This window comes from Plecotus auritus (genome assembly GCF_963455305.1).
Source record: "Plecotus auritus genome assembly, chromosome: 1".
NCBI lineage: Eukaryota > Metazoa > Chordata > Mammalia > Chiroptera > Vespertilionidae > Plecotus > Plecotus auritus.
Window position 1 is genome coordinate 215,590,535 of NC_137770.1, and position 23,407 is coordinate 215,613,941.

The following is a 23,407-nucleotide window of genomic DNA, read 5'->3' on the forward strand; positions in this document are numbered from 1 at the left end:
AAAAAAAAAATAGATGTTAATACAACTAACTCTTTAATGAAAGATTAGTATGTGCCAGACATTAAACTCAGCACTGAAGTACATCATTCCATTATTCTCAATCAAATTTGAACTTAAAAGATATAATTATTAGGTATAACTTTAAAACTAAATTAATATCTAATTAGATACAACTTTTAAAACCAAACTTTAAAAATTCATTCATTTTCACCCTATTAGCTAACTGGATAGTAAGAGATGTTAGTAGAGTTTTAAGTGAAGGAAAAAGTCCTTGGAAAGGGACAGAAGTCATCTTTGTTTCTTTATATTCAGGTTTTGAAACGTTACTACAAATGTGTATACTTGGCTGATGTAGAGGTCTTCCGGGAAGAACACTGTGCTCATTTATAATTTAAACATGGCATGGTGGGTGAGACAGAGGGCTTCTTTCTGTTATCATAGTTAATGGTGAAGGATGTGCCATCCTTCCAACCTAAGGCCAAAAGTAGACCTTGGTTACTTAGCCTAATTCTTTATTTTCGTTCAATAGAAAACCTACTCATTAGGAATTCTATTGAGTAGTTTCTTAACAGGAATTCTCATTGCTCATTGCTCTGTGCTTTCCATACAAGTAAGTTATCTCAAATTGTTATGCTTATAATCACTGATAAATCATTTTTTGAACATGTGTTAATTTTGGCTTATATAGCATTTATATATTACTGTAGCAATTTGAACTGTACTCTGAAATACTTTAAAATGCAAAATCTAAAAAAAAGTATCATACCTAAAAAATATTATATAGTTTTCTCCCACTTCTCAAAGCACAATATAGCTTTTATTCCTCTTTTTTTTTTTTTTGCTTGGTTTTGTCTCCCTAATTTCTCAATATTTTGTGCTATTTAAAATGGATTAGATGGTCTTCATTTAATCCTATGCCTAGAATCTATCAGTAGGAAAGACTACTTTACTGCTCAAAGAAGATATTTTATAAATTATTTTGCTTTCAGCCTTTTCCATTATTTGGTAGAAATTTATTCTAAAGCTCTTTGTGGTTTTATTGCAGTGATACTGCAGCCAAAGCCCTGTGGGAAGCCTTACTGAACACCAAGCACAAAGAGGCAGTGATGGAAGTCCGGAGACATCTAGTGGAAGCAGCAAGCAGAGAAAACCTGCCAATCAAGATGAGTATGGGTAAGTGTATCCACTTCACCCAGGAGAGACAGTGACTGCAGGCTCTGAGGGAGTTCATGTAAGCCTGTTCTAATCGGTGAGCCAATTTAGCCAGCATGGCACGTAGATAAAAGTATTGACGTATCTGTAAACTGTCAAAAGAGTAGGGAGGGAATACGTACACACTACTCTTGGGGCTCAACAATGACCCCTTTTCTTAGACTCAATTTTCGGAATTCTATGAGAGTCCTTGTATACAAATAATAATTCTTTTAGTTTCTTTAGTTGATCTAAAACTATCAAAATTGGTTTGAACCACCCTTCCTTCATTCTATTTCACCCATACTTTCCCACCTCCCCCTTTTAAAAATCCTCCCTACCTTCTTAATGTGGATGAAAACTCTTTTAGTGGTTTTGAATTAATTAATGAACTATTGTGCTGGCAAAACAGTTAAGCAGACAGACATGCTTTGGCCTGACCTCTCACCTTTAGAATGATCTGCTAATTGTTGAGTCACATAAATGTTATCCTTTCTTCACCAGGGTATTACACATCTCATTTTTCCCATTTTCATTTTTCACCACATTCAGCTTTGTCTTCAGTCTTAGAAGAATCTGGCTGAATGAAATTTAAGTTTTAAATAGCTTTTTTCTTTTATTTTAAATATATTTTTTATTGATTTCAGAGAGGAAGGGAGAGGGAGAGAGAGAAATAGAAACATCAATGATGAGAAAGAATCATTGATCAGCTGCACATTTCCTACTGTGGATTGAGCCTGCAACCCAGGCATGTGCCCCTGACCGGAACTGAACCTGGGACCCTTTAGTCCGCAGGCCGATGCTCTATCCGCTGAGCCAAACCAGCTAGGTATGGCATAGCATTTTTCTTTTGATTAAAAAGTCAGAGAACTAATGTTTTGATTTTAGAAAAGGAATTTGGTAGTTTACTTGTTTTGATTAAATAATTCTATTAATATGGAGTATAGATAGTGAATCTGGTTAATAGGTAGAATTTATTTCTGGAAACTTTATTTCTATATTTTAAAAATGTTTTCTTACTTATAACCTACTCTTAGATATCTAGTAAATATTAATACATTTTACTGGAAGGAATTAAAAAAATTTTTTTGCTGAGATTCCTAGCCCAAATTCTTAATTATTTATGAGTTTAAAAATCAAACTATCAAGTTGAAATGGAAGAACAAAATTTGGAAGTAAAGGAATGAGGATGAACCTAGATTCCTAGAAGGAAATATGTTACAGGGTCATAAAATGAAAGAAAAAAAAATCATGACTTCCAGTATGTTAGATGACTACTGTATATATATATATGAGTGCTTTAAGGAACATAAAGATGATAAGAAAAGTGAAAATAACATTTATTGAGTATTTACAATGTGCCAGGTATTCTTCTAATTCTTAACATGTATTTATCTTATTTAATTCTCACAGTAATTCTGGTGAGATAGGTACCATTACTATTCTATTTTTCAGGTAAGGAAACTGGAATAGAGAAAAATTAAGTTGTCTAAGGCCTTACATATGACAAGGAATAGGACTGAAATTTATTATAGATTAATTGCAATGTAGAATGTGAATCCATATCATTAAATTCTCTATACTTTCTTATATTAAAATCCATTGGTCTCTCTTGCACTTTGAAAGGACAGACATGTCCTGTGACACTTGGAAAATAATGGTTCTCTAAATTATGCACATTCTCCAGATGTTGACACATATTATACAATATAACAAACCAAACTTGTTATTATCCCCATTGATATCTTTAGAAAATCTTTAAGTATTGAGAATGTAAAGATATGGGGACAAATACAAGTCTCCCAGAATTATGATTTTCACACGAAAATTTGACTTTAGTCATTGACAATACAAACTGTCAGTTGTTTTCCTTGAAGTGATAGACTCATTTCAGTCATTTTTTTGGGGAAAATGTGTGAAGAACCAGTTTTTCAGTTGTCTTCTAGTAAAAATTTTGTGCCATAAAATAGTGTGAACAGTTCACAATTCAGTCACACCAGTGTTTTTCCTCAAGGCAATCATTGTATTTTGGTATGCACCAGAAGTACTTTTTGTATATTTCTTATTTCTTTACACAGAATATTGACATTTGCTTAAGGGTTCAGATTTATTAAAATTAATAACACAGTTTCATCATGGCCATTCTGAAGTGAAATTGTCTATTTATTTAATTTGGTGCCACTGCCTTGATTGACACCAAGGCACCAGCACTTTGCCCACCATTGTTTTTGTACCATCTGTGCAAATACAGCATAGTAACAAATTCAGGTAACATCTTAGTATTATTATGAAAATAGTTTTGATTTTTCTGACTACCTAAAAGTGCCTCAGGGACCCTGGGGTCTGTGGAACATCTTTGAGAACCATTACTTAAAAGGGTGCCCTATTCTCTGCAGTGGAACATTGGCAGTTTCCTGGAGATCATTGGAATCATAGTTAGATGTGAAAGTAGAAGAGGGGAAACCTCATGGAAATTTTTTCTGGACATATCCAGATGTAGAAGTAATAGACAATTACTAGATCCTTGTTGTTGATAGAAAAACTTAAAATATTATCTTGTTTTCAAACGAACAAGCTATTTAAATTTGCTGAATCTGTTTTTCTGTCTGCAAAATGGGGATTCTAGTACCTATACAATTAGATGAGATGGTTACATATATGAAACATAGTGTTTGTGAAATTTAAGGTGTTCTGTAAAAGGAATGTATAGCCTAATGAAATTAGTTATTGCCTTCTGGGCAGATAAAACACATTACGAAAATAATGACCAATGGTCATGTAATTGTATATGAAGAGTACTCTACCAGATCTAGGGGTGGAATTGCTCTCTCTGTAGGATTTGATCAGGGGATCATCTCAGTGGGAAATATGTGACTAGAGTAATGGTTTCCAGAAGTGAAAGTAGAGATTTGGGATTTGGTTACCTAGTGGTTATGTTGAAGCTTTAATCTAAAGGAAACATAATTTCCTAAAGGAAATACAATATAAGGAATATAGAAGTATTTCTAAAGGAAATATAAGATTGATCATCCAGAGAGAGAAGGTAGAATGAGTGAGAAGCAGGTTGGAGGCAGAGCCTTAAGGGATATATCCATTTAGTGTATGAAGAAGAATATAATCTAGAGAAAGAGTTTTCATTGAAATAATAAATAATAATGTATGAAAGTGTTAAAGTCACTAAACAAATGATTTCCTTTTATACTTTTATTACCTAAAACAGCATTAGTTGCCTCTGTTTCTCTTGTTCCTCGTCTGCAAAATGGGAATCTGAATTTCTAGTGTCCCTTGTTCAAGCATCTACCTGTGGCTCTATATTTTTTTTAACTTAAATTAATACATCTTCATTTTCTTCTTTTTCTCTCCTCTTCTTCATCCTCCTCTTCCTCTTATTAATCTTTATGTTTTCTCAACTTAAGGGATCCTTAACATGAGAATATGGGAAGGAAATTTATAGAGCCCAACAGAATGATGTGATTAGAAGGCTGTTGGCTACAGGGTGGAAGTTTCTTTATGCAGAGGCTCTCCTGAGAACAGGCATTTGTTTCCAAGTCGGCGTAGACCCACCAAGGAAATGCTCCTTCCCTGGCAGCCTGGTAGTCTGGCCCCTGGATAACAGGGGTAATCCATCTATCTCTTTCCATGCTCTCAGCTGAGTGTATATACGTTAATGCAATGTCTGAGTCACTTCAGGAAGGCTCCATTTCCAAAGAAAGCCAAGCCATAAGTGTTTCTGGTGGTTTTATATTTCACTGTTTTGTATAACTTTCAGGGAGAGCTATTTATTTTTTATTTGTGACCCTTGGTCATGTAGCAATTATACTTTATTCTGTACTATCCTGAAAACATGTCTTGCAATAGATTTCTGAACTTTGGACCCATTTGATTGAATTGATTCTTATAAATAAAATGCTCTTTTTATGTTAGTTTCTTATTCTCTCTTGGTAATACTGTAGAGATAAAAATCTGTGCTACAAGAAATGTATACTGTTTAAAGGATATCCCAGAAAACCGTCTTCAGTATTTATGGTGTTATAAAAGTGGACATCCATTCCCAGCTGGGCTTTATCCAAGTTTCACTATACAGATGGCTGTATACACTGACCTTCAAATCCTTATGGGAGAAGATTGGTAATGTCTTCCCTCTTCCCCCTTTAATAACTTGTTTCTGTGTGTATTGGTCATCCCGATCTTGACATCTTTTTTCTCATGTCTGACTTAAATCTTTCCACCTGCATGTTAACCAGATTTCTTTGCCCTGTGGTCTCAATAGTGGTGGGAAGCAGGCAGTTATTCTTCTTCTGTTGTTTCATCTGTTGAAAAATAATGCTTCATCTATTGTATAAATCAGTGATAGTAATAAACTAAAAATTTCTAGAGAAAAAATACATGTCTGTTCATTCTATATGAGGCATACATGATTTTCTTTCAGAATCAAGAGAATATTTAAAAAGTATTATTAGCACATGCTTCTAGAAAATTCCAGATATAACATCTGTAAAATGAAAATTTAAAGTACCTTTCCTCCTCCCCACCATCTTGCTCTTCAGTACAATCTTTGTTTCTAAATTAGAATCTTGTCTTCCAGGCCTTTCTCTCTGTAATTAGGTAAGAAAGTAGGTAAATAAACATGTACTAGTAAACAAATAATGAGAAAAAAATAAAGGTACATACTAATACTATGGTAATATAGTTTCTATTATAATTTGTTTTCTCTTACTTTTATGAGGGTTTTTGCTATGTAGCATAAAATACCTTGAAGAAAACAATCATACAATTGTGCCTCATTTTAAACATTACTTGTATAGTCTAAAAATTATGTTAAATTGTTAAATTTAATCAAATTTAAAATGTATGAAGACATTGATACAACTATGGAAAACTGACAGATCTATAAAACTAAGTATGCACCCACCACCCAGCAGTTTCACACCTGGGCATTTCTTCAATACAAATGAATGCTTAAGTCTAACAAAAGGCATGTATTAGAATGTTCATAGCATCATTATTTACAGTGGCCCCAAATTGTAAAACCCAAGTCTGTCAAAGCAGAAAGGATGAAGAAACTAGAGCGATAAAATACAGTAAAGAAAGATTGAGAATTTAGATAATGTTAACAAATAAGCTAGACACAAAGGAGTATACTATATGTACAATTCCATATACATAGTGTTCAAAAGCAGACAAAATGATCTGTGGTGATGGAGATAAGGGTAGTAATGTACCTTTGTGGGATTATTGACTAGATAAGAACACAAGGGACTCTTCTAGACATATTCTATACATTGAGCTGGGTGGTGGTTACATGGATAGATACATGTGTCAACATTAATTGAACTGTACACTTATGATTTGTATGCTTTATGTTTTACTTGTCACTTCCATTATACCTGAGGCTTCTGAGTCTAGAGTTACCCCTACATTCTGGCAGGTGGCTCTCTCTTTGCTGCGGTGCCTTTTCTTTCATTTATTCTAAGCAAAGCCTTTTTGGGTAGCTGAAAATAAGAGGTTTATTTTTATTGTTTGTTTTGTTCCATCATTTAGTACTCTTCTATTTCTCTTTTACCTCTGATGGACTTATACTTCTATTAAAAAATTTAAATACGATAAAAATGATGCTATGACAGTATTATTATATTTAAAAAGTCAGAGTTCAGTTGTAGCTATAGTTACTAGAATGTTCTCATTTCTGTTGTTTCTCAGTTTCCTGGTATAGCTAAGTACAGTTATGTCTCCGAACTGAAATTCCATTCAGGTTTTATTATAATATATATGGCTTTATAGCTATATATCTTTTTCATAGCTGAGGAAATTTGGTTATGGTTTTGTCTTGGGTGATGAAAATGTTCTCAAATTATATAATGGTGGTGATTGCACAACTCTGAATGTACTAAAAACCACTGAATTATACACTTTAAGGGTGAGTTTTACATTTTTTGCATTATATCTCAGTAAAGTTGCTATTTTAAAAAGGGCTCTTGGAAATACGGATATTATTGTGAAAATAAAATTCAGCCCAAGTTTAAATATAAATAAAGAAAATTTCCTAAAATGTAGAAAGAACAAGACATTGAAAAGATAGAAAAGAGAGAAAGCAAAGAATAGGAAATTAGCAAAGGAAGAATGTAATACTTTCCCAGATGTGAAGAAAGCATAATCAAATTGAATAGGCTTACTGAAAAATAAGTAGAAAGAATTAAAAACCCTCTACACTAGACATAATAACTGTGAATCCCGAGTATAAGAAAATGAGAAGATCCTAAGAGCCACAAGATGGAAAAAGGAAGCTTAACTACAAAGGAACAAGAATGAGGGTAGCACACATTCCTCAGCAGCAGGCCTGAAAACCAGAAGATAATGAAGCAAGGTATTATAACCAGGAATTCTAGACCCAGATAAACTAGGAGGGCAAGAAAAAGCCTTTTCAGACATAAAAGAACTTTGCTTTCTGCACAACTTTTCTGAGAAATTTACTTCAGCCTGTGCCTCTTGTGGGTTGTAGCGTTTAGCTATGTTCTTTATTATGAGATCCTCAGCTGATACTTGGTGACATAAAATGTTAAAATAATGAGAAAAAATAACAAAAGAATAGCCGTAACTTTTGTGTAATACTAAAATTATTCCCATATGCCAATTGTGTGTGAGTTAATATTTATAAACTAGAGTTTTAGCACAACACATTCCATTTAAATATTTTAATGTACTTTGCCTTTATTATATTTGAAAAATGATTGAAAAGGAGATAATGAAATGATGATTTCTGGGCATGCAAGTCTGAAAATACATGTTTGTTTATTCAGATTTCACCCATTGGGTTTTCCTTCATGTTTTCAAGAAAATGAATAAATACATGCAATGAAAATATTATTATTTCTTATAGTAAGAGTTTTTTTTAAAATAACATGTAGTACTAAATATGCTATTTTAGACAAAATTTCTGATGGTGGTTGTGTTCTACCATTAAAACACAGTTTTACAATTAAATCAAACTTGGTACTGAATATTCTTTAAGAATATCAACAAAGAACCATCTATGTGTAGATACTTGAAATATATTTTAACAAGTCACAAAACAAGTTGAGAGTTATAATTTATTGAGTGTATATAGTAAGTAGAAAAATAGGCCCCAGTATGCATTTGAATTCTATTAAATTTAATTTTTAAAGAATCACAGACTATATTAAATCATTTTGTTTTCCAAATCTGCCCCCTTTTCCCCAAAAGATAATTATATTTTAACTAGAGGCCTGGTGCACGAAATTCGTGCACGAGGGTGTGTGTCCCTCAGCCCAGTCTGCACCCTCTCCAATATGGGACCCCTCGAGGGATGTCCGACTGCCCGTTTAGGCCCGATCTAGGTAGGATTGGGCCTAAACGGGCAGTCGGACATCCCTCTCACAATCTAGGTGTTCTGGGCTGCAAACATTGCACAGCTCCTCCGTTGCCTGGAGGCAGGATGCCTTAGGACAGAGGGAGGTGCAGTAGGTCACTGAACAATGGGTTGGTTGGAGTTTGGAGGGAGGTGGTGGTCCAGAGATACTAAACCTCCTTTCAGCCATTTGGGGCCCTAAAGAAGTTGCAGTCATCCACTGCAAAGGGCACAATTCCCCTGTGACGAAGGGGAACCAATTTGCCGACAAAATGGCTAAAGAGACTGCAAAAAGACCAGTAGGGCCCCTAGAAGTGCTGGCAGCCATACCTACTCAGAATCTGGAGCCCAAGCAGGCGCTCTAGACAACACCTGTGGTCTGCACTGCAGTTTGGCCTTTAAGTGCTGCAACTGTAGTTGCTGGCCAGCTTAATAAAGGCTCATAAATTTTGATCTCTGTCTCTGGTGGTCATCTCTTGTGGGTCGACATTTGGAGGCCCCAGCGAGATACACTCTGGCCACGTTGCCGGTGGATGACCCAGGTGAGGACACTCCAATCTCCATTCCGGGTTCCAGGGAGGCAGAGTGTCTCCTCCAAAATTCGCGATCCGAAAAGTAAGAGCCACCTGGACCTCCAGTGGGGAGGTAAGCAAGTGGTTTCTGTTTATGGAACGTTGCCTTGGTGGACTACAGGAGGGCTGAACGCAGCGGAGCCTCCGAATCTCTGTCTCTGGTGGTCGTCTCTTGCGGGTCGCCTCATAACACAGGACTGCTGGCTCCCAACTGCTCGCCTGCCTGCCTTCCTGATTGCCCCTAACCGCTTCTGCCTACCAGCCTGATCATCCCCTAACCACTCCCCTGCCAGCCTGATTGATGCCTAACTGCTCCCCTGCAGGCCTGGTCACCCCCAACTGCTCTCCCCTGCAGGCCTGGGTCCCCCGCAACTGCCCTTCCCTGCAGGCCCGGTTGCCCCCAACTTCCCTCCTCTGCCGGCCTGGTCACCCCTAACTGCTCTCCGCTGCTGGCCTGATCGCCCACAACTGCCCTCCCTTGCAGACCTGGTCCCTCCCAACTGCCCTCCCTGCTGGCCATCTTGTGGTGGCCATCTTGTGTCCACATGGGGGCAGTCATCTTTGACCACATGAGGTCAGCCATCTTGTGTGTTGGAGTGATGGTCAATTTGCATATTATTCTTTTATTAGATAGGATTAGATAGGATAGAGGCCTGGTGCATGGGTAGGGGCCGGCTGCTTTGCCCTGAAGGGTGTCCCGGATCAGGGTGGGAGCTCCCTTGGGGAATGGGGCGGCCTGGGTGAGGGGCCTGTGGTGGTTTGCAGGCTGGCCACACCCCCCGGTGACCCAAGTGGAGGCCCTGGTATCTGGGATTTATTTATCTTCTATAATTGAAACTTTGTAGCCTTGAGTGGAGCCAAGCCTCCTGCTCACTCCGTGGCCACAGCCATTTTTGTTGGGATTTATTTATCTTCTATAATTGAAACTTTGTAGCCTTGAGCGGAGGCCTGGGCGGCTAGGGCAGACGGAAAGCTTGGCTTCTTCCATTGCCGGGGAAAACCAAGCCTCCTGCTTTCTCCGTGGCTGCACCCATCTTGGTTGGGTTAATTTGCATACTCGCTCCTGATTGGCTGGTGGGAATGGCTTGTGGGTGTAGCAGATGTATGGTCAATTTGCATATTACTCTTTTATTAGATAGGATGAGGTTTTTTTTTAAATTTAATAAATCTTTATTGTTCAGGTTATTACAATTGTTTCTCCTTTTTCCCCCAATAGCTCCCCTCCACCCATTTCCCACCCCACCTTCTGCCCTTACCTCCCCGCTACTGTCCTCATCCATAGGTGTACGATTTTTGTCCAGTCTCTTCCTGCACCCCCCATACCCTTTTCCCCCCGAGAATTATCAGTCCACTCCCTTTCTATGCCCCTGATTCTATTATATTCACCAGTTTATTCTGTTTATCAGATTTTTTTATTCACTTGATTTTTAGATTCATTTGTTGATAGATATGTATTTGTTGTTCATAATTTTTATCTTTACCTTTTCCTTCTTCTTCCTCTTCTTAAAGAATACCTTTCAGCATTTCATATAATACTGGTTTGGTGGTGATGAACTACTTTAGCTTTTTCTTATTTGTGAAGCTCTTTATCTGCCCTTCAATTCTGAATGATAGCTTTGCTGGGTAGAGTAATCTTGGCTGTAGGTTCTTGCTATTCATCACTTTGAATATTTCTTGCCACTCCCGTCTGGCCTGCATATTTTCTATTGAGAAATCAGCTGACAATCTTATGGGTGTACCCTTGTAGGTAATTAACTGTTTTTCTCTTGCTGCTTTTAATATTCTCTCTTTGTCTTTTGCTCTTGGCATTTTAATTATGATGTGTCTTGGTGTGTTCCTCTTTGGATTCCTTTTGTTTGGGGTTCTGTGCGCTTCCTGGACTTTAAGTTTATTTTTTTCACCAGGTGGGGGAAGTTTTCAGTCATTATTTCTTCAAATAGGTTTTCAGTATCTTGCTCTCTCTCTTCTTCTGGCACCCCCATAATTCTGATGTTGGTATGCTTGAAGTTGTCCCAGAGGCTTCTTACACTATCTTCAACTTTTTGGATTCTTTTTTCTTTTTGCTTTTTCGGTTGAGTGTTTTTTGCTTCTTTGTATTTCAAATCTTTGACTTGATTCTTGCATTCCTCTAGTCTGCTGTTGGGTCTCTGTATAATATTTTTTATTTCAGTCAGTGTATGTTTAATTTCTAGTTGGTCCTTTTTCATATCCTCGAGGGTCTTGCTAAATTTATCGGCCTTTTCTAGGATATTCTTGAAAAACCTTATAACCGTGGTTTTAAACTCTATATACAGTTGTTTGCTTTCCTCTGTTTCTTTCGTTTGTGATCTGTTTCTTTGTCTCCGCATTTTCGCTGTTTCCCTAAGTTGGTAGGGTAGCTTTGTGTGCTATGTGTCCTATATGGCCCAGTGGGTCGGCCTCCCTAGTTACCTGAGGTGGACACTCTTGGTGCACCCCTTTGTGGACTGTGTGTACAGCCTTGTTGTAGTTAAGTCTTGATTGTTGGTATCACTGGGAGGAATTGACCTGCAGGCCAGTTGGCTGTGAGGATCAGCTGTGTCTATGCTGGGAGAAGTTCGGTGCTGGAGACAGCCTTATAGGATCAGACTTGCAAAATTGCAAAAGCCTCTGTGCTCAGCTTGGATGGGGCGGAGTCTCAGGGTGGAGCAGATAGTCTTGGCTTCTTGTCAGTCCTGCTCTTGCGTGCACGCCTCCAGATCTCTGTCTTCCACGGCTCCCCTGAGTTTCTGCCTGACAGTCCAGGTTCCCCCCGTAAGAGCGTGGGTCCCCAGGGGCTTGCCCGGAACTGGTGTTCAGTGCAGTTGGAACTGGGGTTCAGTGCAGTCAGGAGCTTCCGACTCCCTTCTGCTAGGGAAAGCCTGTGGCAACCTCCGCATTCAGTCTTCTCTGCAAGCACGCGTGCACCTCCAGGGCCCTGCTCACCGCAGCTCCCCTGAGTCTCCGAGTCTCCGTGTGCCTTTCTCTCTACCTGACAGTCCAGACTGCCCCTGTATGAGCCTGGGTCCACGGGGTTTCGCCCGGAACTGGGGTTCAGTGCAGTCGGAACTGGGGTTCAGTGCAGTAGGGGGCTTCCTTCCCCCTCCCGCCAGAGAAAGTCAGTCAGGCACTCAGCCGCCCTTCCTCTCTACGCACGTGTCTCCATACCTCAGCCCTTTGCTGCTCCTCTGATTCTCCGTGAACTTTTCTCTTTCCTTCTAGTTGTAGAATTTCCACTCAGCCAGCCTTCCTATGGTTCTGGATGATGTCCGTTCTGTCTTTTAGTTGTAGTTTTGAAATTGTGTGAGGCAGCAGTTTAGGTGCTTACCTATGCCGCCATCTTGGTTTCTCCCTAGCATGAGTTTTAATATACATACGAGTATATAATTGGTGGTTAATAAAGTCTTGTGTTTTTCTCCTAGCTAAGTTGAAATCGGAAACCTGTTTCTCTCTCTTAGAAACTCTATCAAAAAGAAAAAGAAAGCCTAATAGCTTTTCTTACTTGAAGACCATTTTCAAGTTTCAAATTGTCAGTTTTCACAAAGTTGCTATATGTTATGCAGTCTTGATATAAAATAACCCTTGTTTCTATGGTTTTAAAAAACATTTGCAAAGCCTTCTGAGTTGACATTTTAAAATCACCATGTAGATATGCCTGACAAGTGTTTTGTTTTCTTTTGGTAATGTGAGGTATGAATAAATGTTCTGTCTATGGCTTTTCAACACCTGGTTCTAGTTGCTTGCTGTTTTAGTTAACACAGACTGAGGCGCTTTCTCAAGTCGTTAATCTCACCACAGCATTTTTGGTGTCAGTGAGTTGATTTCAAGTTGTTTTGTATAAGGTTGTGATTAAGTTCAAGATTTTGAAAATGTTACTAGCCTATATTGTACTAGCCTGTATTTTAAAATTTTTGTGTGTGGCACTCCTTTACTAAATTATAATTAGCACATTATGGATTTTTACCAAAAATTCTGCTTTCATGATGTATTGTATCTTATGAAGTGTTAATGGCTTGTGTGTGTAAGAAAGGGATATACAGAGGGTAACAGACTAGAGCAAGGTGAATAATTGCTAAATTCACAATGTAGTGTTCTATTGGCATTTCCTTTATGAATTATTAGAGGCCCGGTGCATGATTCGTGCACGGGTGGGGTCCCTTGGCCTGGCTGGTGATCTGGGTGATCAGGGCCATTGGGGCCGTCTCGCCCAGTCCAGGGGGAGGGACTGCGGGAAGTTGGGGGCCAGCTGGCTGGGAGTAGGGAACGTGGGAGGTTGGCTGGCCAGGGAGGAGGGACAGCGGGAGGTTGGCTGTGGGAGTGCACTGACCACCAAGGGGCAGCTCCTGCATGTGTCATAGTGTCATAGTGACTGGTTGACCGGTCGTTCAGTCAACCGGTTGTAACGGTCGCTTAGGCTTTTATGTATATAGATACCCATTTGCTCCTTTGGGAAGGTGGCATTAGTTTAATATGGTGACTGGGTCTGCGTCTGAGCTAGGAATTGCTAACTGGATAAAAAGTTCAACTATATTTTTGAATCAAAGACATTCTTAACTTTAAACTGAGCATATGATTATTACAATTGAAATCTAAACAGACCTTTCATGACTGTCTCTGATGATTTCTATTTCTTGCAGTCGCTCTAATTCATAGACAGTTATACTATGAATAGAGTGCATGTATTTTGAGCCTAATTCTTGCTCCTTCAGGTGAGGAGATAGCATTGGAGAGGTAGGGAGTTTCGTGTCAGACAGAGCCATTCACACTTTCAAGACATTTTGAATTTTTCTTTAGTAGTGCTTATCACAATAATGATTAAATACTTATTTTTTTTTAATATATTTTATTGATTTTTTACAGAGAGGAAAGGGAGAGGACAGATAGCTAGAAACATCGATGAGAGAGACACATCGATCAGCTGCCTCCTGCACATCCCCCACCGGGGATGTGCCCGCAACCAAGGCACATGCCCCCGACCGGAATCGAACCCGGGACCCCCCAGTCCGCAGGCCGACGCTCTATCCACTGAGCCAAACCGGTTCCGGCAATACTTATTTTTATAATTATTTTATGAATCTCTCTCTTGATAGGCAAAACGCTGTGTGTCCAGGAACCACACTGCCATCACCTGCAGTACAATGTATAAACAAATGGAGCTCCCAGTGATCTTAAATTTGAACCAATTTTTTGTGAAAATTATACCTTAATAAACCTGACTCAAAACCAGAATTCATGAGGCTGTTCTTTATTGTAATTAAGTGAGCAAATCATTAGCTTGCTGTGTTGAGAATCAGGAATGAACTCATGCTTTACCGAGGAATCAAAGAAACTAGTGGGACTCAACTCCCTACTTATCATTCCTACTATTATTATTCTTTAGATGCTGACCCTGATAAATTGGTAAGAAGAAGCTTCAAAATTCTTAATCTCTTAAAAAATGTAATGAAAAGAAAGAGTATGTCTCAGGCTTATAAATTTCTTCTGTCAAGGTCTTTATATTTTGTGTATCATGAGTAGCAAAAACCATTCATTAAGTGATGATAACTGCCATTTTGCACTGTGTAAGGCAATGAATCCACAGTGCCTCAGGTGGGCTAAGTGATGCAGCACATGCTGTGTGCTACCTCATAGAGTTGCTATGAGAATCCAAAGAGGGCATGATTGCTCTGTGTAAACTATGAAGTGCTAAATCAAGACAGGTGGTTTCATTGCCAAGTATTAACAAACCTCGATATAACAAACAAACTTGGATTTCGGGCATCGGAGAGCAACCAACAAACGGCATGGGTAAGATGTATAGGAAAGATTTACTTGACTTGTATCTGTGTTTGGCCCTGTTGCCTTTTCTTTGCCCAGTAGGGAGAATATGTGGTGTTTAGGAGTTTTGTGCTTAGCACTGGTTCATGGCAGAAATTGAATCTGATGGATTACAGAGTGGAAAGTGACTCAGTCAAAGGACTGCTATAGAAAAAGTGGAACTTAGAGGCTCTGAAGGAGTGAATCTTCAACAGGCGCTTTATTTTTTTGTTTGTTTTTGTACAAACTCATCATAGTTTTTTATGATGTGGGTTTTCGTGTGCCAAACCTAGGTGATCATTGTAGCAAATGTGCTTTGTCACCCATACCAAACTCTCCTGGTATCTTACCTTCTGGTGTTTTTGCCACCCTGATTTTCCATACATTTTTATTTTGTGTAATAGTCACCTTTTACTGTTTTATTATCATAACCCACTGATACCTGTGATAAAATTTTAGCTATAGTCATAACATATTTCTCCTTTTATTTTCTATACATGCACACATAATTAGAAATTTTGCCTTTTGGCCTCTTAGATTACTAACTCGTATGTCTTGGAGAGGTACTCCATGTTGAGTTCAACAATTTATTTGTGTGACTTCATTTGAGAACTTATTTACGGGGTATTGCAGAATTAGAAAATGAATTCTACTAGCAATCCTGATCACCTAACATCTGTTTCCTCAATTGCAAGATGCAGGTAATAATTTCAATTTCACTGTTGTCACCATGTTGTTGTAAGAATCATAACAGCGTAGCAAAGCTTGCAGTCAACTCTGAAGTTCTGTGCCAATATAAGGCAGTTAATGTTATTAATGGCACTCTTCTCATTATTTTTACCACTCCCAGAAGAGGGTTCACTGATAAATTCTTATGTTTCTTCAGGGAGAGTCACTCCGGCACAGCTCACATCCTATATTCAGCTCTTCAAGAACAACCTCAAAGCTCTAGTGAGTCACTGTGGACTCCTGCAACTTGGGCTGGCCACGGTTCAAACTCTGAAGCACCCGCAGACTGCTAAGTGGGACAACTTTCTGGCTTTTGAAAGGCTCCTTCTCCAGGTATGTTGCTGTGGGAGCTTCTTGGGATAGTAGTAATTAAAATTTTCACTTCCAGAGAAAAACACTGATATTTATTGTAGTCTTGGTAATAAATCATATTGTTGACATATGCCCTATATCATATACTCCTGGTAAGACCGAATTAAAATCTAAATAGAATCTTTTTCCAGACACTTTTTATTTATTTTGACAGTGACATCTTTGGCTTCTCTCTCAATACTAAGAATTTCTTTTAGCATTTGACTAACCTTTGTAAACCTCTTTTCAGTTTTATGCCACTTGGACCTTTCTTGATCTTCATGGCATCTTTATTCAATTCTTACTACCTTTCCTATAGAAGAGGATGTGGTTTAAAAAGGTGCTTAATAAAAGATGAAGGGAGGCAAACTCCATTTGTAGTTTTATGAAGAAACTAGAGGCCCGGTGCACAGAATTCATGGGGGGGGGGTGTCCCTCAGCCCAGCCTGCACCCTCTCCAATCTGGGACCCCTCGAGGGATGTCCGACTGCCCGTTTAGACCTGATTCTACCGGGACATCCCTCTCACAATCCAGGACTGCTGGCTCCCAACTGCTCGCCTGCCTGCCTGCCTGATTGCCCCTAACCACTTCTGCCTGTCAGCCTGATCACCCCTAACCACTCCCCTGCCAGCCTGATTGATGTCTAACTGCTCCCCTGCAGGCCTGGTCGCCCCCAACTTCCCTCTTCTGCTGGCCTGGTCACCCCTAACTGCCCTCCCTTGCAGGCCTGGTCCCTCCCAACTGCCCCGCCCCCCTGCTGGCCTGATCGCCCCCAACTGCCCTCCCTTGCAGGCCTGATCGCCCCCAACTTCCCTCCCTTGCAGGCCTGGTCCCTCCCAACTGCCCTCCCTTGTGGTGGCCATCTTGTGTTCACATGGGGGCAGCCATCTTTGACCACATGGGGGCAGCCATCTTGTGTGTTGGAGTGATGGTCAATCTGCATATCACTCTTTTATTATATAGGATAGAGGCCTGGTGCACGGGTCGGGGCCAGCTGGTTTGCCCTTAAGGGTGTCCTGGATCAGGGTGGGGGTTCCCTTGGGGCGTGGGGCAGCCTGGGTGAGGGGCCTGTGGTGGTTTGCAGGCTGGCCATGGCCCCTGGTGACCCAAGTGGAGGCCCTGGTATCTCGGGTTTATTTATCTTATACAATTGAAACTTTGTAGCCTGGAGTGGAGCCAAGCCTTCTGCTCGCTCTTGAAACTTTGTAGCTTTAAGCGGAGGCCTGGGCCATACAGGGTGTGCGGAAAGTTTGGCTTCCTCCATTGCTGGGGGCAACCCTAGCCTCCTACTCTCTCCAGCTCCATGGCTGCCGCCATTTCTGTTAGAATTTATTTATCTTCTATAATTGAAACTTTGTAGCCTTAAGCAGAGGCCTGGGCTGGCCAGGGTGTGCGGAAAGCTTGGCTTCTTCCATCGCCGGGGAAACCTAAGCCTCCCTCCTGCTCTCTCCGTGGATGCAGCCATCTTGGTTGGATTAATTTGCATACTCACTCCTGATTGGCTGGTGGGTGTAGCGGAGTGCTTAATTTGCATATTAGTCTTTTATTAGAAAGGATTTGTTTGTAGGGTGCGACCTTTTCATGATTGATGAAATATTTTAATGGAAAACTTTTGTAAAAAGATGTATTTTTAACAATTGTAAAGTATTTCAAGCTTACATAAAATAATATGACAAATATCTATGTATTTCTTGATACTATACCCTTCCCTGGCATTCCCTGATTCTCTTTGTTCCTTTCCCAGAATTAATCATAAGCTGTGTTACTTGTTTCTTTATTTTTATTAAATATTTATTTTTTCATAAATAATACAGATTATTGTTATGGGCTTTATTTATATTTATGTAAGTGACACCGCACTATCAATATTCCTAAACAACCTGCTTTTTCAACATTCTGTTCGTACGATAATCCAAATTGACATTTCTAGATCTAGTTTATTTGTTTAAACTATACCAAACTATTTGATTGTAAAGATATCCAACAATTTATCCAATTCATATTGATGTATAGTGAGGCTGTTCTGTGTGTGTGTGTCTGTGTGTGTGTGTGTGTGTGTGTGTGTGTGTGTGTGTGAGAGAGAGAGAGAGAGAGAGAGCCAGAGACAGAGAGAGAGAGAGACAGAGACAGAGAGAGAGACAGAGAGAGGAAGGAATGAGATGAATATCCTAGAATAGGCCCTTGGATACACATGTAAAAGAGTTCCCTAGGATATATACCTTGGAAAGGATTGTTAGATTCTTGACCATGCATGTTGTTGAGTTTACTAACTATCATCAAATAGATCACCAAGGAAGTTGAACTAGTTGACCCTTCTGCTAGGAATGGATGACAGTTTTTCCCCCGTATAGTATCCAGCACTCAGGATTATCAAGTGTAAATATTTTTTTTAGTGGGTCAGAGCTATCTCTTTGTGTAAATTTGTGATTTTCTGACTACTATGAAGTTTTATAATATTTATTGGCTATTCAATTCTTTTCTTCTATCAATTGCTTATACTTTGCCCATTTTTTTCTCTATTGGGTAACAGCAAAAACTGTTTTACCTCATGCAAATACTTCTCCCAGACTATGTTTTGTCTTTTAACTTTAACTCCTGTGTATTTTATTGTATGAAAGTTTTAAATATTGATTTAGTCTAGTTCATTAATATTATCCTTTATGGTTGGTGCTTATTTATATTTCATATTCGAAATCCTTTTTTACCCCTAATTTCTAAATATATTTTCTACTAAAAATTAATCTTTACTTTTTTTTTAAATTCAATAAATCTTTATTGTTCAGATTATTACAATTGTTCCTTTTTTTTCCCCCCATAGCTCCCCTCCACCTGGTTCCCACCCCACCCTCTGCCCTTACCTCCCCGCCACTGTCCTCATCCATAGGTGTACGACCTTTGTCCAGTCTCTTCCCGCAGCCCCACACCCCTTTCCCCCTGAGAATTGTCAGTCCACTCCCTTTCTATGCCCCTGATTCTATTATATTCACCAGTTTATTCTGTTCATCAGATTTTTTATTCACTTGATTTTTAGATTCATTTGTTGATAGATATGTATTTGTTGTTCATAATTTTTATCTTTACCTTTTTCTTCTTCTTCCTCTTCTTAAAGAGTACCTTTCAGCATTTCATATAATACTGGTTTGGTGTTGATGAACTACTTTAGCTTTTTTTTTAATCTGTGAAACTCTTTATCTGCCCTTCAATTCTGAATGATAGCTTTGCTGGGTAGAGTAATCTTGGTTGTAGGTTCTTGCTATTCATCACATTGAAAATTTCTTGCCACTCCCGTCGGGCCTACATAGTTTCTGTTGAGAAATCAGCTGACAATCGTATGGGTGCTCCCTTGTAGGTAATTAACTGTTTTTCTCTTGCTGCTTTTAATATTTTCTCTTTGTCTTTTGCCCTTGGCATTTTAATTATGATGTGTCTTGGTGTGGTCCTCTTTGGATTCCTTTTGTTTGGGGTTCTGTGTGCTTCCTGGACTTGTAAGTCTATTTCTTTCACCAGGTGGGGGAAGTTTTCAGTCATTATTTCTTCAAATAGGTTTTCAGTATCTTGCTCTCTCTCTTCTTCTGGCACCCCCATAATTCTGATGTTGGTATGCTTGAAGTTGTCCCAGAGGCTCCTTACACTATCTTCAAATTTTTGGATTCTTTTTTCTTTTTTGCTTTTCCAGTTGAGTGTTTTTTTGCTTCTTTGTATTTCAAATCTTTGACTTGATTCTTTCGGTTCTCTAGTCTGCTGTTAGGTCTCTGTATAATATTTTTTATTTCAGTCAGTGTATGTTTAATTTCTAGTTGGTCCTTTTTCATATCTTCGAGGGTCTCGCTAAATTTATCGGCCTTTTCTAGGATATTCTTGAAAAACCTTATAACCATGGTTTTGAAGTCTATATCCAGTCATTTGCTTTCCCCCATTTCTTTCGTTTGTGATCTGTTTCTTTGTCTCCGCATTTTCGTTGCTTCCCTGAGTTGGTAGAGTAGCTTTGTGTGCTATGTGTCCTATATGGCCCAGTGGCTCAGCCTCCCCAGTTACCTGAGGTGGACACTCTTGGTGCACCCCTTTGTGGACTGTGTGTATAGCCTTGTTGTAGTTAAGTCTTGATTGTTGTTGGTATCATGGGGAGGAATTGACCTCCAGGCCAATTGGCTGTGAGGATCAGCGGTGTCTATGCTGGGAGAACTTCTGTGCTGGAGACAGCATTATGAGACAAGACTTGCAAAATTGCAAAAGCCTCTGTGCTCAGCTTGGATGGGGCGGAGTCTCAGGGCTGAGCAGACAACCTTGGCTTCCTGTCAGCCCTGCCCTATTAGGCCCCTGGGTCTCAGTGTCACTTGGTAATCACTGCAAGCACCTCTGAGAGAAAGCTGTCCTCGAGTTTAGCCTGCTGCCAGACAGTCCAGTTTCTCCCCCAATGAATCTGGATTCCCAGATTCTCGCCTGGATCTGGAGTTCAGCGCAGTCGGGAGCTTCTGTCTTCCTCCCGCTAGAGAAAGCCATCGGCACACTCATTAGTCATTCCTCTCTGTGTGCACTCGTGTGCACCTCCAGACCTCTGCCTTTCGTGGCTCCCCTGAGTTTCCGTGTGCTCCTCTCTTTTCCGACAGTCCAGATTCCCCCTGTATGAGTCTGGAACCCCATGGTCTCGCCCAGAACTGGGGTTCAGTGCAGTCGGAACTGGGGTTCAGTGCAGTTGGGAGCTTCCGTCTCTCACCCGCTAGAGAAAGCTAGCCAGCACTCAGCTGCCCGTCCTCTCCACGCGCGTGTCTCCGTACCTCAGCCATTTGCACCTTCTCTGAGTCTCTGTGTGCCCCTCTCTTTCCTTCTAGTTGTAGAATTTGGACTCAGCCAGCTTTCCTGTGGTTCTGGATTATGTCCGTTCTGTTTTTTAGCTGTAGTTTTGAAATTGTTGTGCGAGGCAGCAGTTTAGGTGTTCACCTATGCTGCCATCTTGGTTTCTCCCTAATCTTTACTTTTGACATTTGAATTTTTAATCCACCTGGAACTTAATTTTGTTTATGATATTATTAGGATCTAATTTTCTTTTCTTCCATATGGATAGCCTGTTTCCCCTGCACCATTTATGAAATATTCCATTGTACTGTAGATTACTTATCCAACAGTCATTTTTCTCTTTCTTATGGTGGTAAAACACCACTTTTGTTCCATGTCTATTCTGTTCCTACATGATTTAGGCAAATCCTGATTGGTCTCAGGCTATATTGGTATTCTCATTTCCCACTTAGCGATTGGTTTAGCCGGTCTAGCTAAAGAGAGGTAGAGGGAAGTTTGCTGAAGGTAATTCTAGGAAAGATTTTCTTTTGCCCTGATAGAAGGATACATAATGAAGAAACAAACTCCTTTATATTTCTCTTGATGTATGTTTGTGACACTGAGCATTTTGTGATAATGAAGAGCTTACTGATATCCTGAGTGAGACAGAACAGAACCTGAATCCTTAATGATACTTGAGCCTTACCTCAAAAGACTTGATTTTATGAAATGATAATTCTTCTCATTGTTTATGCCATTTTGGTTCTCTGTTTTTTGCAGCCAAAAATATTCATCTTTTTCCCACTGATATATAATATATTAAGATTTCATATAAAGGTTTATTTCTCAGTTTCTAGTATTTCAGTGTTCAGCTTATTCATCACAGAATTAATACTACAGCATTTTAAAATTAATATGTCCATTTTATGTTTTTCTCTATAAAAGAAACTTATTAGATTCATTCATGGGTATTTTAAAGATTTTGATGCCATTGTGAATTGAATTTTTAAACATTTATTGATGAGAGAGAGAGAGAGAGAGAGAGAGAGAGACACAGAGAGAGAGAGAGACAGAGAGAGAGAGAGAGAGAGAGAGAGAGAGAGAGAGAGAAATTGATTTGTTGTTCTACTTATCTATGCATTCATTGGTTGATTCTTGTATGTGCCCTGACCCTGATCAAACCTACAACCTTGGCATATCAGGATGATGCTCTAACCAACTGAGCTATCTGACCAAGTTGTGAATTGAATTTTTAAAATGTTCTAATACTTTATTGCTGCTGTGTAGAAATGCTCTTTTTCTTTTCTTTCTTTCTTTCTTTTTTTACTTTAAATAATTTTTTTAAATAGCAGTAACAATCCAAAGCTCCTTAAAAAAAAAAAAAAAAAAAAATATATATATATATATATATATATATATATATATATATATATGTTGATTGATTTCAGAGAGGAAGGGAGAGGGGAAGAGAGACAGAAACATCAATGATGATAGAGTCACTGATCGGCTGCCTCTTGCAAGCCCCCTACTGGGGATTGAGCTCGCAACCCGGTCATATGCCCTTTACTGGAATTGAACCCAGGACCACTCAGTCCACAGGCCGACCCTCTATTCACTGAGCCAAACCGGCTAGGGCAATAATTTTTTATTTTTTGATTGAAGTTGACATACAATATTATATTAGTTTCAGGTGTACAACCTAGTGATTAAACATTATATTACTTACCTTATAAAAATCTAGTATCCATCTGACACCATACATAGTATTGTTGCAGTATTATTGACTACATTCCCTGTATTGTACTTTATATCCCCATGACTACCAATTTGTACATCTTCCTTCCTTCACCATTTTTCACCCATCCTCCCAACCCCAATCCCATCTGGCAACCATCAAGATGTTCTCTGTCCCTATGATTCTGTTTTGCTTGTCTGTTTATTTTGTTTTTTTAGATTCCACATATAAATGAAGTCATGTAGTATTTGTCTTCCTCTGTCTGACTCATTTCACTCAGCACAATACCCTCTATGTTCGTGCATGTTGTTGCAGATGGCAAGATTTCATTATTTTTTATGGCTGTCATAATTGTATATATGTACCACTTCTTCTTTATCCAGTAATCTATTGATGGAAACATAGGTTGCTTCCATATATTGGTAATTGTAAGTAATGCTGCAATGAACATATGAATAAATATGTTCTTTTTATTTAGAGTTTTGGGCTTCTTTTGGATAAATGGAGTTGCTGGGTCCTCCTTTGTCTCTTGTTATATATCCTTTGCTTTAAAGTCTATTTTGTTTGGTATAAGTATTGCTATCCCAGCTTTTTATTTGTTTATTTGTTTCCATTTTCATGACATATATTTTCCCATGTCTTTGCTTTTAGTGTGTATCTTTCGATCTGAAGTGATTCTGTTGAAGACAGCATGTGTAAGGGTATTATTTTGTTATTAGCGGCCCAGTGCACGGATTCATGCACTGGTGGGGTCCCTCAGCTTGGCCTGCGCCCTCTTGCAATCTGGGACCCCTCAGGGGATGTTAAATAGCAGGTTTTGGCCTGATCCCCACAGACCTGATCCATATAGGAGGTAGCCCAATCCCTGCAGGCCTGATCCAGACAGGAGGGAGTCC

The 23,407-nt window shown here is 39.3% G+C and overlaps 1 protein-coding gene across 1 annotated transcript in view; it reads left to right on the top strand.

The window, feature by feature from the left end:
- Nucleotides 1-23,407, top strand: part of SCFD2 (sec1 family domain containing 2) — a 338,453-nt gene that overhangs the window by 39,149 nt on the left and 275,897 nt on the right. Inside the window, exons 3-4 of the mRNA XM_080662736.1 lie at nt 1,046-1,173; nt 15,809-15,984. Coding sequence (XP_080518862.1) covers nt 1,046-1,173; nt 15,809-15,984 — 304 coding nt within the window. The remainder of the gene's footprint in view (nt 1-1,045; nt 1,174-15,808; nt 15,985-23,407) is intronic.